Below are 18,926 nucleotides of genomic sequence, written 5' to 3'. Positions count from 1 at the left end.
CTGCCCAGAATTATTGGTATGGCTTTTTTTTATCTTTATGCCATTTGATTTTCTTTACTATTGCTTATTTTTTTTTACTATTGCTTATACATCCTATAGTAAATTTTTTTGGTTCAAATATGTGCTTGGTATGTCATACATGTTGGATTTCACTATTGTGCTCTGTTTAGATAAAGATATGAATTTAGATGTGTGATAGTGATACCAAATTCTGTTTTATTATGGAGTAAGTGCCTGTTAGATTGTGGTCCTTTTGAATGATGTGTGCTTCCTTTTTAGGCTGCCTGGTAGTTATAATGTATGTCTCTAAGAGGGCTTTGCTTGTGTTTGTTTAGGATAGGATTGATTAGAATGTTGTCTTATTCACAATTAGCTCATCTTTCTAGAAAATTTGGTGAGGTAGGTTATGTTCTAGAATTAGTGAATAGGAACGATGTTAATTGTTTGATCCGTTGGCCATGCACACAAGTCATGGAGCTAGAGTCTCGCAAGGTCTCTATTTCGTACTGTTGCTTGTTAAAGTAGGTTATGGATCACATGCATTTTCCGCATCCTGTTTATGAATTAGTGGGCATTCATAAGAATCATGTGAAGTTGTATGTGGAAACGACAGACCTTGGATTTTCACTTACCTACACTTTTGATGGTGGTGAGGGTGAAAAGTTGGAGGCTTTAACTGAAAAGGCAGCAGAGGAGGTTGTCCGACACTTGAGGCTAGAGTATGACCTCTGTATTCATGATTGGACGAGTACTAAGATTTGGATGTACAAGCGTTGTGAGGTGTTGTTCCAGCTAAAGCATGATGCTTTGGAGTCTAAGGAACGGGTATTGCAGAAACCACCTGTTAATTGGCTTAGTGCTTTCCCTGAGAAGGCGGGTGCCAAGGATGTCTTTATTGACTACTTGGATGTGCTGCATGTGCTGACTGTAGAGACTTGTGCACGAGTCTCAGCTATTGAGTCCTCTGAGCTTGCACTGCAGGGGTATGTAGCATGGCTTACGGTGTATTGCCCTGGAGAAACAATTAACATGGAGTGTATAATCAGTGACATATGTGTTGGTGAGGCAGCTGCTAGACAAAATGCTGCTGTGAAGGCTGTTTCTTTCCTCCAGTGCAGGTATAGGGTCGAAATAATTGACCTGAACTATGGCCATGAAAAATATGCTGGCATTAAGTGTTCATTAGCTCGAGAAAGCTACATGTCTGCTCAAGAACGTGTGCTTTGTGTGCAAGGAAAACTTCACTTGGCGCCTTTCCTAGATGAGCATGACTGCAGCACACCTAGATCCCTCTGTAACAAAATCCCAAGTGCAAGCCTACCACCTAATACTCCTCGTAAGCGTAGAGCGCGTCCTACTTTCATGAGGGCAGGTGCATCTAATCAGCCTTCTGCACTTAACTTTGTTAGGGTCCCATCAGACTTGGAATCTGTTTTTAAGCGTAGGAAGAGGAATTAGTTGTTGGGTGGTTTGTTTAGAGATGATAAGTCAAATTTAGAATTTGTGTTGGTTGATGGCCTGATTAGTATTGTTGTTTTGTAAACCTAAGAGCTATAGTGTTTAGTTGACTTTGTGATATTGTGTTCGTTGTACTCTGAATTTGATGGCCATGTATTTTGGATAATGACTTTTAAAGAGCAATGAAATCTACAACTTCTCGGTTATAAAATTTGTTTCACTGTTTTGCATCTATATACTGTTATTTTTATCATTTATGATAGTGTGAACTAATGGGGTTTTGCTTTTTATTATGTATATCATTGATGTAGTTTACTATCTAAACATGGCAGGAGTATACTGTCTGCTAGATTTTTATCAGTGTCGGCCATCTATGGGTATCGTCTTCATAGCCTATTATATTGTAGTAGATTGAGTATGTTAGGATTCTTACCTTATATCATGTGCTACCTTCACTTGCTACAGACTACCCTGATTACCCTTCATCTTCTAAAAATAAAACTCGAACAAGTAAACGCATACGGGGAATTACTGGAGAGCCCAAAAAAAAGAAACAAAGGAAGCCTAAACCTATAGGGCCAGGTAGTGTGTTGTTTAATTTGCTATATTTAATTGCCTTATTATACATGTTGTCCAAATTGTAAACTAAGGCATGGTTATAAATATGTAGTTGGAGATGCATGGAATGTTGGCCAACAAATGCCAATAGCTCCTTTGGAATTGGCAGCTCCTTATTTCTGTGACAAATGCCTTGCACAAAAATTTGCCTATGAACCTCCTAAATTTTGCTGTAGTGGTGGGGAGTGTGTGATTGTCTATAATCAGCTTCCTCCTGAGATTATTAGACTATTTACTGCAAAAGATGAAATCGCTGAGTACTTTCAAATATATGTGCGTTTATATAATAATATGTTTGCTTTTAGCTCTTTGGGGGGTGCATTGGAATCACAATAAAAAAAGGTGTATATGCTTTTAAATTACATGGGCAGCTATACCATTTTGTGCCTGACTTGTTACCTGATGGCACCCAGCCACAGTTCCTTCAACTTTACTTTTATGATTCTCAGCATGAGGCTAAGCACCGACTTGACCTCTTCCCAGAGCTCCAGGCAGATGTTATTGCAATTCTGATGGAAGTTATGTCGCATAACCCTTATGCCAGATTTTTTAAATCTCCGAGGGATATTACTGTTTCAGCTGAAACTGTGATTACTCTCAACAAAGACCCTACTTTGGATCAGCGGGTGTATAATGCTCCAAATCTGACGAGGTGGCTGCTATATGGACTGATGCAAGTGCATCCCATGAACAAAGTACTCCTCACATCACAGTGTATGGGAAGTCTACTGAGAGCCACCGTATAATGCATTACTATGGCTGCTATGACCCTCTACAGTACCCTTTATTATTCCCTCGTGGTGATTGTGGTTGGCACCACGGCCTTCTAAAAATGTCTTCTTGTGGGCAGACTCATGATCAAAGCTTTGTAGTCACAGTCACTGCAGATGGGGATGATGATGCTGCTATTACTGCATTGCTGCAAGGAGATGATCCACGTAAGATTTTCAGTATTCTTTGTTGCATGCATAGCTAATGAACATACATTGCTAATAAATTTTCTAAACAATTAGACGGGTAATTTAATTAATTTTTTGTTGCATGTTGTTGTCTCAGCTGCTACTAATGGCAAATGGGGTAGGTGTATTTCTGCTAGGGAGTATTATGCCTATCGTTTCCAGATACGGATTGGCAATTATCTGTTAAGAGCAGGACGACTGTTTTTGCAATTCATTGTGGACATGTATGTGAAGATTGAAAATACGCGCTTGGATTTTTTCCGGAAAAACCAAAAGAAAAATAAGGGCCGAATTATATCAAGGTATTGTTGATACATTTGATGGTGGGGAAACAAATGCTTCTAATGTTGGTCACTCAGTTATATTGCCCCCTACATTCCTTGGGTGCCCTAGGGATTTGAGCAGGAGGTACCTTAATGCAATTACTCTTGTGCAAAGGTTTGGCAAGCCTGACCTCTTCGTGACTATGACTTGCAATCCCAACTGGCCAGAAATCAAAGCAGAAATTGCTCCTGGTGAAAAGGCTCAAGACCGACCTGATTTAGTTGCGCGTGTTTTCAGGGAAAAACTTATTGCACTGAAAAAGAAGATTACAGATGAATTTGTCTTTGGTGAAGTGGCAACTTTCATTTATGTTGTGGAGTTTCAGAAGCGTGGCCTTCCACATGTTTATATGCTGATTATACTGAAACAAGGGTATAAAATCAAGGAACCGGCCTTGTATGATAAGTTTACTTGTGCTGAGATACCTAGCAATGACAACCCTCACTTGCGTAAAATTGTTCTTCGCCATATGATGCATGGCCCTTGTGGTAAGGACGACCCTAGCTGCCCCTGCATGAACAAGAAAGGGTCCGAAGGAAAGTGTAAATATGGTTACCCAAAAGCATACAACGACACAACCACCAACAATGATAGCGGTTACCCTGCTTACTGCAGGCACTTTACTGGTGAGTCTACTCGAATTAGGGGGAGAAGGCTAGACAACCAATGGGTGATCCCCTACAATCCTTACTTGTCAGCGCTCTTTGATTGCCATCTTAATGTGGAGATTTGCTCCACAATTCAAGCTGTGAAGTATTTGTATAAATATGTCTACAAAGGGCATGATATATGTTCTTTCACTGTAACAGAAACAGGTGTGAGGCAACCTGTTGATGAGATTAAACAATTTCAGTCAAGCCGTTGGGTCTCTCCTTGTGAAGCTGCTTGGAGGATCTTTTCATTTGATCTTTATGAGATGAGTTCGCCTGTACTGTTGCTGCAGGTGCACTTGCCAAACCAGCATTCTGTTAGGTTTAATGCTACCGATCAACTAGAGGATGTAGTTGCTGATAGTAAAAGGGCCAGAACGTCGTTAACTGAGTTTTTCAAAATGAATGCTGCATTTCTAGGCAAGCCAAAATATCTGTATTCTGAATTTTCTGAACATTATGTGTGGCATCCTACTTCTAAGACATGTACATAACGTTCTGTTGGTGTTGTCGTTAGTAGATTAGCCTTTGTTTCTCCATCTGAAGGGGGGAGATATTTTCTCCGTCTTCTCTTAACGCATGTAAGAGGTCCCACATCATTTGAAGACCTGCGTACTGTTAATGGGTTTCTATGTGCTACATTCCAAGAGGCTGCTGTTAAGTTGGGTCTGCTTAGTGAAGATGATGATGTGGAAAAGTGTATGGATGAAGCTGCTACTGCACAAATGCCACGGGCACTGCGAAGGCTATTTGCAACACTGCTTATTTTCGGTAATCCACGTGATCCTTTAGCACTATGGCATAAATACTACACCGCTCTTTGTGAAGACTATAGCTATTCATTAAGAGGAGAGGAACAAAAAGTAAAAGCAATAACAGTTCGGGAAGTGGAGCGATATTTAGAAGAGATGGGCAAGACATTACAAGATTTTGGGTTGTAGTCTTTAGTCGTACCTGCTGATGAAGGGCTTACCAGGACTAAAGATATTGTAGATGCATTAAACGCACCTATACCTAATGAATATGTTGAAGAAATTGCTACATTAAACAGCAAGCAACGTGAGGCTTTCACTGCAATTATGAGCAAGGTCAACAGTGAAGAACCGGGAGCCTTTTTTATTGATGGTCCTGGGGGCAGGGGTAAAACTTACCTTTACTGTGCTCTCTATGCTGCCATTAGACAGTTGGGCAAGATAGTGCTTCCTACAGCAACATAAGGCATAGCTGCATCAAATATGGTCACGGGTCGGACATCTCATTCGCGTTTTAAACTTCCTCTAGACCACACCGTGTCAATGGCTTGCAATGTATCTAAGCAAAGTGGCCTTGCAGACCTATTAAAAGCGAGCACTTTGATAATTTGGGATGAAGCTTCAATGGCTTTGAAATAAAATATTGAATCTCTTGACCTGTTGCTTAGAGATTTATGTGAGGAAGAACAACCATTTGGCGGTAAAGTAGTTGTTTTTGGAGGAGATTTCCCAAGTTTTGCCTATTGTGCCTAAAAAATCTCAGAAAGAAGCAGTGGCAGTAAGTTTAGTTTCTTCTCATTTATGGAAATGCTTTACACGTATTAGACTAAGTGAGAACATGCGTGCACGGGCAGATCCATTGTTCTCTGATTTCTTGCTGGCTCTTGGAAATGGTGAGCTCCAAGAAACAGAAACTGGAAATTAAACATCCAAATCCCTGAAGAGCTCCTCATCCCATTTGAAGAAGAAGGTGTTTCCTTGTCACAACTTATTAAAGAGGTGTTCCTAGAGCTGACAGAAGGTCACTTCAGCCTAGAAATTTTCACTGATCGCCCTATACTAACACCTCTTAATGATGATGTTGATGAAATCAACAGCCTCCTTATAGAAAATCACCCTGGTGAAGCAGCAGTGTATAAAAGCTTTGATTCTTTGATTGATGAAAGTTGCAACTTCTATACAACTGAGTTTTTAAATACTTTATGCCCTGGAGGAATGAGCCCACACTCTTTAGTTCTGAAACAGAACTGTCCTGTGATTTTGCTTCGGAACATAGCTCCAGCTTCAGGCCTATGTAATGGGATTCGACTCATCTGTAAAGCATTCTACCCAAATGTTATCCTATGTATGATCACAACAGGCCATCATTCAGGCGAGATGGTCTTTTTACCACGTGCTAACCTGAGGCCTTCCTCTTCCAGCCATTACCCATTCAAGTTTGAACGGATACAATTCCCAATTAAGCTGAGCTTTGCCATGACCATAAACAAAGCTCAAGGCCAAACTCACAACAAGGTTGGGATTTATTTACGGCGTCCTTGTTTTTCTCATGGCCAACTTTATTTAGGGCTATCTAGAGCAAGGAAATCAAGCCAATTAAGAGTCCTAAGTAAGCCTATTAATGAAAAAAAGATGCAGATAGTATAAGGAATGTTGTGTCTTTTGATATACTATACAAGGATGGAATCATATCTAAAAAATCTTCACAGGTCAGTTTTCCAAGACAATTCCTAACTATTTAAGCTTAATGTACACTTATTCTTGAGCAGCCACACATAGCATAATACTTATCTACTTGAATGCAGGATCTAACAAATGATTTATGAGTTAATGTTGCAGCTTTACAGTAGTATATTACCAATAAAGATACAACGAGGTGAGTTTAAAGGGTCACTCAATTAATATCTTCAATTTGCATTTGCTTATGGTTCCTAAATATCATTAAGCTTCTGATGCAGGGTTTTTCTACCAAATGGGCAACCTGGATACATTTCTTCTCCCAGCTTTTTGCAATTCCTGCAGTAGCATTAGCAAAATGTACTAAATCTCAAATTACTTCAAGAAAGATTTGTTGGAAGGTATATTGACAAATTAAGACCTTCATGTTGAAAATTTTGTAATTTGAAATATCAATGGTAATTTCTTATCCAGCTCTATTTATAAAGTCCATTTCATATGCTTTTACAAAAATATATTTCTAATTTAAACCTGAAATTGTTGATTGATTAGTGTTAGTGTGTTACAGCTTATAAAATGTGAATATATAAAGTTAACACTTCAGAAAAACTTAAATAGTATCACAGAAAGAGGCATGTTAAAAGCAAAGATCTTTGGCTACCAACATAAATAAAGTCCAGCTTAATGAAGCCATTATAAGAAATGTTCATAGCATGTAGTCAAGCACAATAAAGCATATTAGAACCCATTGAAATAGCCTAGGCTATTCAGACTTGTGCAAATGTTACAATACCATTAACCATATGAACTTAATATCAAATTTTTAAAGGAGGGTTGCCAAAAGGTCTATTGGCAGAATCAAAGATCATTTTAATTTTCCTATTTAGAACTACTTATAAAATCCATTTTGGTTGCCTGTAAAGAATTATGTTTTTAGTTTTAAGGCTGAGTTATTGATTGTTTAGTATTACATGCTATATAAGAAACTTAGAAGTTAATCAAATAATTAGACCCAGATAACATTGATAAATAGGCCTCTTAAGAGCAAATCTCTTTATAAGCAGTGTATACAGCCTGCAGTCCAGCCAAAATTAAACACTTTACAACCCATTAAAACAGCCCATACAATATTGCAAATATATATAAAGAAATTATAGAATTTGCTTTATCCCAAAAAATTAAGGTAAACAAAATTGTAACAAAAAAAGAAGAGATTCCAGCTCCCAATGTTAAATAGTAAAACATGTTTCACAGGTGCTTATAAATCACAAAAAAGGCTATGCTTACAACTTCTGCAAAAAAAACAACAACTTATAACAATCTTATTTTTAAATAATAGAACTGTAATGGGAAGTAAGCAGATGACAACAACCATTAATTCCTTATCTCAATGCACATTAGTTTAGTAGCTACCAATTAATGCTTAAATCACTAGAATAGATATGCTTATGCCTATTACAAGTAAAAGCACAGTCAAATCGTCCCAATTCTTTTGTTTTACCTAATTATCACTTCCCTAGGCCTACAAAATATAAACCCATTGTTTTACCTGCTAGTTAATAGCCATTGCTTGGCTATATATTTGAGTATACAAAGCACCCTCTCACTACTATCACCTGCATTCTCTGGAAAATAGAAGAACTAAGGGAAAATTGTTCAGGAACTCCATTGAAGGTACTTCTTTACCTCTTCATTTAGAATTTAATGCTTACATGAATTCTTTTATTATGCTAGCATGAGTCTGGTATAATATAGTAATCATTTAGCATGTTTTTGGCATTGCATTTATGAATCATTTGCTTAATTATATGCCACAATTTCTACTATTATGCATACATTAATAGAGAAGAATAAGGTTATAACTACCACAAGTCCACAATGATAAATAGATAATAAGCACAAAAAAATAGAAAGAATAAGTGACCATTTCAGTAGTAAAATAAATACCCCATCATAATATGAACATATTTGAATTAATTATTATGGTCTTGTACTTTTGAACATTGCAGTTTATATAATCTCCCAATGAAATTAAATATTCCTCTACTGATTTATATAATCAACTAATCTGATAAGAATAACACACTTAAACTGTAATTTCAATGGTGCTTAAATTATAAATATGTAATTTTTTGTACTTATGCCCTGTTACTCATACTAAGACATTAATACTGTATAATGTGTTCTTTTAGAGTATGCTTAGGGTTAATCAGTTAGGACCTAATACCATCTATTATTGTCTATTAAATAAAACAAACAATACTTGCTTAGGTAGAAACATGTTAATTTATATAATCAACTAATCTTATGCTATAGTTCCCTGCATAAGGATTTACACTTATAAAATTTTTTTCTATTCTTGATTACTCACAAGCCTAAACTAATAATATATTCAACACAATGTGTAGATGAATCCTGAATATACCCCCATTAGCAATCTGACTCCACAAACTAAGGCATACAAAGTTCGGGCAAAAGTAATTGAGAAGGCAGAACCAAAGCTATCTCCTAACAAAACTCTGTACCAATGGCTAAAACTAGAGGACAATGAGGTTTGTTGCAAATACTGCTATTTTATTTTGGGTTAGAATTATGTATAAGTTGTTTATTAAACAACCCAAACTGGATTTAGTTATTTTTGTTATTCTTATTGCTTAAGGGAAATCGCATTCGTGGAACTTTATTTGAAAATGAAGTTGAGAGCTTCAAGGGAATTCTTGAGCTAGGCAGGGAGTATGAAATTGCAAATGCTCCACTAAGAGCTATTAATGAGAAATGGAAGACAAGGGAAGATGACTTCCAGATGACCTTTGGAGGGAACACCACTATCCAGCCCCTTCAAGCTGAAGCAGGACTTGTGCTTCCTAAGTACACTCCAATTGCCTCTATTCCGCGCACCAGCTCTAAGAATGAACGCTTTGGTATCTACTTAACTGCTTCTGCTCAAGTACTACTGCTTAAGTAATTTTTTATACTACTGCCCTGCCGCTACCCATAAACTTACTTTAATTTGCTTCTTGCAGATGTCATTGGAGTAATTCTATACATGGAGCAGGTTAGGCAGGTCAAACTGCATCAGGGGCTTCAATGGATGTTCGTGAGGTTGTGATTGCTGATGACAGGTATATTCTTACACATAGTTATCTAATTACTAACACACATTCCTCAATAGTTGATTCAATTGAAATGGTAGTCTATAATATAATAATTGAACAACCTATTGTTTTGAACATGCTTATTTTGCTCCACTTGGATCCAAAACTTAAATATTATTAAAAGTGTGGATTTGCAAATCAAAATAATTCGCTTATATAATTCGTACATGCAAATTATTATTAAAAATGTGGATTTGGAAATCAAAATAAATTTACAAGGATCTCATGCAAATGTGGTTTTCACTATGACTGTCAAACCATTAGATTTAATTTTGCTCACACTTTTTTTGCTTCATAAGCCCCTCATTTGATTAATACGCAGTATATATCAACCTCTAATACTCTCTCTTTGGGGAGGGCTTGCTACTGATGGTTGCGAAAAATTAGCTGCTTGGACATCAATCCCACTCATTGCTGGTTTTACCTACATGCGCCCAACATGTCACAAAGGTAAGAGGTTCTACTGCACTTCTATTTTTTTTGGTGACACTAAATAAGCTCCTATGATAACACTTTAGAAAATTTCTGAAACCACAGGCTTCTCGCTAGCATCCTCTATGTCTACATCAGTCATACTTGGGCCTTCAGGAGAGACAGCAGAAAATCTCAAGAAATGGTAAGCTACTTTATATATAACTAACACTTACATCATTCATTTGGCTATAATACTTACTTAGTACCAGTTCTCAATAGGAGTAGGGACAAAAAAACCTTACATAAATGACCTGATGGCTAAGGTTCTGCTAATCCGTGAACCATCTGTTAAGAGGATAATAACTACTATTGGTGAACTTGAACTGAAAAAGGTTTTGATTCACAAGCATTACACTTGTGACTTGTATTTTCTATTCCAATCTATAACATGTGCATCATTAAATTTGATATTTTATCACTGCAGCTTACTGATACAATGCAAGAAGAGCGCATATGGCTCAAAGCAAAAATCCCTGAACCTGATGTGGGGAAAATCATTGCCTACATAGGCTGCGACAACTGTGGTCGTTGTTGTGAAGAACTGGCTGGTGAGACCTTTAAGTGTTCCAGCTGTCCAAACAAAGTCTGCACAGCCACTGCTAGGTAGCTATATTCTTGTGATGACAATAACAAGCACATGTCTTAATTAAAAGCTAACTATCATATTGTTTCATGCAGGGTGAACTACACCTTCACCATAACTGATGGAACAGGGGAATTGAAGCTCACAGCTTTTGGAGCAGAGTGTGAGAAGCTCTTTGGCATGAAACTTGCTGACATATACAGCAAATTAATTGTTGTAAATAACTCACACACCTAAGACTTAAAAGCCTAATACAGTAATACACAACAAGCTATGAACTTACTATAATTTACTACCTTGCTAAGAAACCTGGGATGACTTTGATAAAGCAGCAGCTAGACTGTCCACTAAGGAGGCTTACTTTTGTGTTGGACCAGCAAACATTTTGAGCAAGGTGGAGGCTCTCAGGTGGGCTCTCAAATCTATCTCAATGGAGTAACTAGATGGAGGTTTGCTTAGCAGGCAGTGTGATTCTTATCTCATATTCCTCTACTGATCCTTTTGATATTGCACTGCTTGTAACTTTTGTACTGCTTAGCTAATAAGTGGTCTTCTAAACTATCTTAGCCTAGAATGAATAGTATATTCATCTCTATGGTGTCTTAATGCAAATCGTTTGGTTGTAATCTTTTGGACAAATTTACAAACCTCAAACATCCATTACCACATTAATCTAAGCTTTTTAACTACCTATTGATTCTATGCATTTCCCTCTCACTTACTTATTTACATAAAGCTATCGTCTTAGAATGCTAATTCTGTTTTCCTATGAAATTAAGCATGCTAGATTAATATAGCTAATAATATATATTATAACTTTCTATTTATCATGCTAATAATTTAGCTATGATTTAATTAAAATTTTCTAGAAGTCTTCTGCATATGCTGGAAATATTCTAAATTATGCTAGAAATCTTCTGAATTTTAATTTCAAGTTCTTTCAAAGATAGTGTTATTTTATTATGGAAGAAAGATCAGTGAAATTAGGATCTTTATTTGAGTTTGAAATGATTGAATTTGTGATGTTTTGACTCATTTATATTAAAGAAAGCTACTATATATGTATATTTAGCAACTATAATTATATATTTGATACATTCAAACTTTCAACTAAGTATAAGAATGATAATACTATAATGATACACAATTCAGAAAATATTTGATTTAAACTTAGGCAAAAAAAGAAGACCACATTAGAAGCTTATATATATATATATATATATATATATATATATATATATATATATAATAATAATAATAATAATTGTCATTCAAATAAGCAATTACATGCCATTTTATGAAATTCATGCTAATTTCTACCAAGCTTAGAACTTATCAGCCAAATATACTACTATACAATTTAAGCCACCAAAAACCACCAGCCACCTACATTGCTAAGCTTGCTAGGCAAAAAAACCTACACTTCAATGAAATTTCAGCCAACAAAAACCAGCAACAACCTAGACTTTCATTCAATTTTCATAATGAGACAAGTTAAGGCCATACATAGCAGAGTCTTCTGCAGAATCAGCAGACTTATAGCCTTCAACAAAGTCATCATCTTCATTGCCGCCATCATCGGATTCATCAGAGTCATCTTGATCATCCTCCTCTGAGCTAGCCTCATCATCGTCCTCTGAGGCCGCCTCTACATCCCTGTGCTCTTCCTCTACTTGTATGATATTTTTAGTATGTACATCAAATATTTTAATTTACAATTGGCTACAACTAAAGTTCTTTTCTTATTGAATTTTATAAGGTAAAATATTATACAATGTTACGATTTAACAATGTCCACCAAGGATCATTAATTAGTCGTACCAATTTCGGATGAGCCATACATTGTTAAGTTCAAATTAATTCAAAGTACAATGATTTGTACTCTATACCTTAATTCCTTAATAATTAACCTATTAATTTTGTGTTTTTGTATTGATATATTAACAACAAAGTAACAATCTCTATTACCTCAGAGTAAAATGATTTTTACTTTATACCTTAAGTCCTTAATAATTAACCTATTCCTTTTTTTCCCCTTTTTAATACTATCAATCTTGAGTACTTGAGTTGTAGGCGATAAAGTATCAAGACATTCTATCAAGGGCATTATGTAAAGGCTATCAAATCTCAACACGAAGACACACTCTTGCACTATTGCGTGTGATTTATACACTAATCTCAATCGTTACTACACCATCACATTTTTTATAAAGATTTTACTCCACCTCACATTTTCTATAAACATTTTTTATAAAGATCTTATGTATAATTCCTCTATTTAATTTAAACACTCATACAAATTATTTCTGTTGTCACCTTAATTTGCTTTTTCGTTAACTATCTTTTTCAATTACCCAAAGTGGTGCTCATTTTAATTATATAAATACATATTTTGTTTACTAAAGGAACGTTCAATGACATTTTATTTCATATTGCTATAAATCTTCTACCATATATTGTATTATTCTCCAATCTTGTAATTTTTAATATCGATATTATTGTTTAATTTTCTTTATAATATAAGAGATTATTAGGGTGATCATGATTTATTTAATACATTATAAATATGATTTGTATAAAAATATGACTCAAATATTGCTAAGTAACAAAGATTTCCATTTGGAGATTATGATTAAGTAAACATAGCTTAACATACTATAATATTCATACTGATTTCTACCAAGCAAATAGAAACCATCAAAATTACAACTTAAATCATCAAATCATCAAAAAAGCAACTACTACTAAGAAAATATAACAACTTATTAAACCATCAAAATCCAGCGACTACATAACCTATACTTTCAAACAGATCAAACAACTTCATTAAAAACGAGCCACATTTTATGAATCTTCCTCTTCTGAATCTCCCTCCTCCTCCTCTGCAACAACCTGTTCTTCTTCCACCTCCACCGCGGCCTGTACCTGCACTTCTTCCTCGCCCTGTTCTACCTCTCCAACCATAGCAGCACCAGCAGCAGCTGCTGCTTCTTCTTCAATTATTCTCCTTGTGTTTTCTATTCGAGCTTCCACTTGTTGCATCGTAATTCGCATCCTATATAAAACCCCCTCCAGTTCATCCCTACGTTGCTGTAAATTCCTAAGCCTATCACTCAAAGCAGCCAACGCTTGGCTACGAGAATTGCCAGCAAAAGAAGATGAAGAGGCGCCATTGTTTGCCATTATAAGAGAGAAGAAAATATTCAGAAGAAAAAATAAAAGGGAGAAGAAGCAGAAGAATCTTTCAGAAATGAAAAGACAAGAAAGAGATATGCTGTCTCTTATAGCCTAGGCATTAATCGTAAGAAGATGTAAAGACCTATTCTAGCTCTATTAGAGAAATATATACTTTCCAAGGTTCATTTTATTAGAAAAAGTACTTATAACAATAATATACTATAAAAGGTCCTTTTCCAAAACTAACCTTTCTATAGTTCAGACAAATTTTTATTCCATTGTATTTTCAATGTACATGCCATTTATAGAATGATCGTACAATGTTTCTTTTTTTTTCCTTTTTTTTTTTGAAAAAGTTTAAAAATTTCACTTTAATACTACATAAAAATAATCCTATATTTTTAATTAAGTTAAGGAAAATACAAAAAATAAGTATTGAAAAACTATATTGTAACATCATTTTTACATCATTATTCTTGATTTATAAGATTAATTCGACCAATTAGTAAGGAATTGGTACTAAACAAAAAGAGCAAAATGATGAAGAAATATTCTAAACTTTTGCTTAACTTAGTTTACTTAGCCTTAATATGTATGTTGATAAAATTAAACTCTGAAACATAAGCTAATCCAAAGCCAAACCAATAGTAACAATTCTATAATCATATTAAGCAATAAAACCAATTATTAAAAGTAGAAATGAACATTATCTTTACCCAAAGAAGGGGATGTATAGTCTTTTCCATCTTTACTAAGCTATAACAACTATACTCTATTTCTTTGCAATAATTATTAGTTTCAAAACAGTAGATTTTTTCAATATTTTATTTTTATTAATTAATGAATCATAAACCAAGATATAAAACAATATTTTATGGAAATTTACTATATTAGTGTATAAAGGGCACTTGCAAGCTAAGGATTATTACATACTTTCACAATCATTGCTACATTTGCAAATCATATTCATTGTTAAAATTTATGCTCTACATTTCATGTGTCTTAATTTGATTCGATTAAAAACCTTACAATTAAGTACGTGTATTGGGTTTTTCTCAAGTTGAAATTATATATACTTTATCTGTGTTATTGTTTCTACGTAGTAATAGTGATAAAATGAATTATAATAGAGATAAGTTTTATTTTAATTGAAATAAAAATTTTGAGTCAAATACAATACAAATTTTACTAAGGAATCTCTATACTTGAGCTATAACTTTAGCTATATCGTGCACCCTTTCTGTTTGTCTATAAATTTGTTTGCTACAAATAGGCTTTGATTCCAAGAACTTAGCAAAACAAACCTTTCACCAACAATTACTGATTCTAATCTTTCATTAATCAAAGGGACAAGTTTTACTGCACTTCAAACCAACATAATGAAAATTGCTTATGTACTCGAGAATTACCATTTAATCAATGAAGTCAATCATTTACCCAAAGAATAAAAAGATAAACAATCAACCATAATAAGTATATCAAAGGTAAAAAAGAATACTGCCTTTCCCTAAAGGAAAAAAAGAGATTAAATTTATAGCCTTTTCCATCTTTCAATATAAATTGATTACAACAATATTTAAGAAGCATGGCTTAAAAGCCTAAACTATTAATAATACACAAAAATAGAAGCTGCAGCCATTCAAAGTAAGGAAAGAGCAGCTACCTCTCTTCCAAACTGATTAAATAAACCCCATCAATTATATAAAGTAACTCAGATGTTGCTGCTATAAGTACCATTACTTCACTACTAATCCCTCATATAACAATCTCTATTCTCATAGCAAATTACAAATACAAAAATGGCAGACAATGGTAAGGGAAAGCTTCCTGTTGACCCAAAATCACACTCATCAGGAAAGCTAACATTGAAATCAATGGAAAAAAGAATTGATGCACTTGCAAGACAAGTAGAAGAGCTAGAGCACAAATTGCAGCACCTTCAAGCAACCACTTCAAGGGAGATTTCTATGCCAGAATAAAGGCAAATGCCACCAAAGAAGCGTCGTTTTATTCTCGGATCAGACTCAGACCAGGAGCAAACAATAAGCTATTCCTACAACAATGACTTCCAACGACTCAGTTTTGACTCCAAGGGTACCAACCATAGCAGTGACCCAGACTACAATGCTGATGATGATAGTGCATCTTCCAACAAAGACACTTCCAATGCATCATCTGGACAAGAACAAGACTTCTCAGATAGCAGCAATGATTCAAATAGCAGTGAGTCTTACTACTAGAAGATCATGCAGCCAAGACAACCCCCTAAGCTATGACAACTTAAAAAACTATTAAATGAAGTCAAGCAAAACTATAGCTACTTTTAATGTACTATTTAGCAGTAGGTTGTATTGTATCAATATATGGCACTAGAGCTAATTTTAGTGTGTTGTCTACCATTAAGTAATATTGTGTGAATGAATGACAGCTTTAGGAAGTACATGTATGGTGCTGCTCTTATTATATATATTAAAATTAATTTTATATAATTTACTCTGTTTATAATTCTATAATTTACACTGTTAAGTTTATAATTTGAACATTGTAATATGGAGGCTTGCATTTCAAAGTGTTCCGTGGTCTGAATGTCATGGAAACAATAATCGAATAACTAGCAAATCAGTGTTGTATCTTTTACTTAAATCCACGCAAACCACAATCAATTAAGCATGTCTATCAAAGAGTTCTATGGCATTTTTTAGGATACTTGAAATCACAAATTAGGATACTTTTTAGTGCAGATTGACCCTTCAACAGAAATTACCAATTGTACTATTGTGATACTTCTGCTTCTTTCAAAGCCAATCTGCTAGTTGTGCTTTTCAAGTCTCTTTGAATGATAATTTCTTAGCTTGATATTCATATCACAGCCCAGCTTTAGTCAACTGATTGGATTCTGATTATCATGCTTCAATCCAAAACTGATATTTATGCAATCTGATGTGCATGAAGTGGCAGTTGACATGAGAAATAAGTTTAACATTGTGCCAGATATGCTACACATTGATGTCAAAACACAAGAGTAAGCCTTTCTTAAATCAAGCCTTGTTCTTTAAAGCCTTTTTTCCCATTTGAAATCAGATTAAAGGCCAGGTATATTTGTTACTAAAATAGTCAACTAATTGCATAAAAATAGATTTTCATTCCATATGTTTGAGAGATTTAACATTACAATAAATGTAGCCATTTACCTACTGTTAGCTAGCAGCCTAACCATTTAAAGCACCTTAACCTATCACCAAAACCAGTAGGTCTTATCTGAGATCACATTGTCTTTGCCCTCTTCACTTTCAATCTTGAGGACTTTCATGGTCAAATAACAACTAAACAAAGAAAGAACAAATCAGCATTAGCCAAATAAAAATGTAAAAAAATTAAGCAAGAAATCAAGTGAAGACTTTTGAAAACCCAAGTTATTAAGCCACATTAGAATTTTGGGCCTTTATGATAGCCCAAGCCATTTTTAAGCCACAAAAAAAAAATTGGGCCTTTAATACAATTTTACAATAGCACACTACAATAACTTCAACAATTATCTGGCTATATATATAGTTCAAAATAAATACTCAAGTAAACCAACTTAGTTAGTACTCTTACACAATCATGTACAATCACTTATTTTAGTTTAATTTTATTAACGACATATACATTCACTCATAAATCTATATTTATTCATAATTACACTTACAAAAAAATACACATTAGCCTTAGAAAACCACACATCTAGCATTAATAACAAGCAATACCACACTACCTCACGCGCAACGCGCGCGCCGGACCACCCTAGTAAGAAAAATAGTTCTTCATGGGTTTTCTCATGGAAACTAAAGGTATTGTTCCTACAATCACGTAGAAACAAAGTGTTCGTTGCTCGCGATAGTGTTTTTATAGAAAGAAATGTTTTCCTACAAAGCCAAGTGGGAGTAAAGTTAGATCTCAATGAGATTCGAGAGGAGCAACAAATGGATGTGGATAACACTACATCAGAGATGAAGGCATATGAAATCAGCTAATTTGATAAACCATGTGTCGAAGCAAGCTAATTTAACTAGCGAGACTTCTATCGTCCCACTAGAAGGAAAGGCTTCAAAGAGTTGAAGAAAATAATTCTATTGTTGCTCATACCTATCGTAGGTTACTAGGGATCAAGTCAAACAATTTGTTGAAATTCTGAGAAAAGGTGGATTCTAAAATTTTCTTATTAGAACGGTTAGAATCCATGCCCTACAAGCAAGCTCTGGATAAGTGCTAACTCAGGAAATGAGTTAAAGCCATGAATTCCAATATGGACTCCATAACTGTAAAGATGTGTTAGTCCATTATAGTTTTACAAATAGGGTCAAACCTATTAGTTGGATAAGCCTATTCTGATTATTCTAGTTATGGATATCAAAATCACCTTCATGAAATGTTATTGATGGTGAACATGTATATGATACAACCTAAGAGTTTTGAAATCCAAAAGTTCCTAGAAAGCTTTACAAACTTCAGAAATTCATTTATGGATTGAAGTAAGCATCAGGAAGTTGGAACATTCGTTTTGATTAGGCAATCAAGCAGTTTGATTTCCTCAGTAGAACGAAAAGGGAATCTTGTAGAGACAAGAAGTTTAGTGGGAGTAATTGGTCTTCTTAGTCTAGTATGTAGTTGACATACAGTTCATATGAAATGATATATACATGCTTGAATAAGTCAAGCAGTGGTTAGAAAGGTTGTTTCTATATGAGAGACTTAGGAGATGTTGAGTACATATTGGGAATCAAGATCCATGAAGTGAATCTTGAAAAATTATTGGAATGAATCAAGAGACTTACATTGATGAGGTTCTTGAAAAGTTCATGAAGCAAGACTCTAAGAGAGGATGTTTTCCCATGTTTCATGGTAGTACGCTCGGTAAAACTCACTGCCTTCAAAAGCTAATAGAGTTGATTTGTATGGATAGTGTACCTTATGCTTTTGCAAAAGGTTCATTATATGTGCCATGAAATGTACAAAGAAAGATGTTGCATATGACTTGTGCATATGTAGCAAGTTTCAAGCAAATACACAATAAGCATACGGGGAATTACCAAGAACAGATCCTTGAGTACTTGAGAAGC

The 18,926-nt window shown here is 34.8% G+C and overlaps 1 protein-coding gene across 1 annotated transcript; it reads left to right on the top strand.

Moving 5' to 3' along the window:
• The first annotated feature begins 2,908 nt into the window (after window positions 1–2,908).
• LOC110688886 lies at window positions 2,909–5,226 on the top strand. The gene is made up of 5 exons (XM_021865646.1): window positions 2,909–3,014; window positions 3,133–3,337; window positions 3,429–4,445; window positions 4,530–4,921; window positions 4,976–5,226. The coding sequence occupies exons 1-5, from the start codon at window positions 2,909–2,911 to the stop codon at window positions 5,224–5,226; spliced, it is 1,971 nt and encodes a 656-aa protein (XP_021721338.1).
• The last annotated feature ends 13,700 nt before the right edge of the window (window positions 5,227–18,926 follow it).

This window comes from Chenopodium quinoa, unplaced genomic scaffold (genome assembly GCF_001683475.1).
Source record: "Chenopodium quinoa cultivar QQ74 unplaced genomic scaffold, ASM168347v1, whole genome shotgun sequence".
NCBI classification, from domain to species: Eukaryota; Viridiplantae; Streptophyta; class Magnoliopsida; order Caryophyllales; family Amaranthaceae; genus Chenopodium; species Chenopodium quinoa.
Note: the sequence above shows the minus strand (reverse complement) of the source record. Positions and strands in the feature narration are given on the sequence as shown.

Coding starts and splice junctions, on each gene's coding strand:
- LOC110688886 (XM_021865646.1), top strand. CDS start 2,909: ATGTCTTCTTGTGGGCAGACTCATGATCAAAGCTTTGTAGTCACAGTC. Junction 3,015..3,132: donor GCTGCAAGGAGATGATCCAC/GTAAGATTTTCA, acceptor TTGTTGTCTCAG/CTGCTACTAATGGCAAATGG. Junction 3,338..3,428: donor AAGGGCCGAATTATATCAAG/GTATTGTTGATA, acceptor TGGGTGCCCTAG/GGATTTGAGCAGGAGGTACC.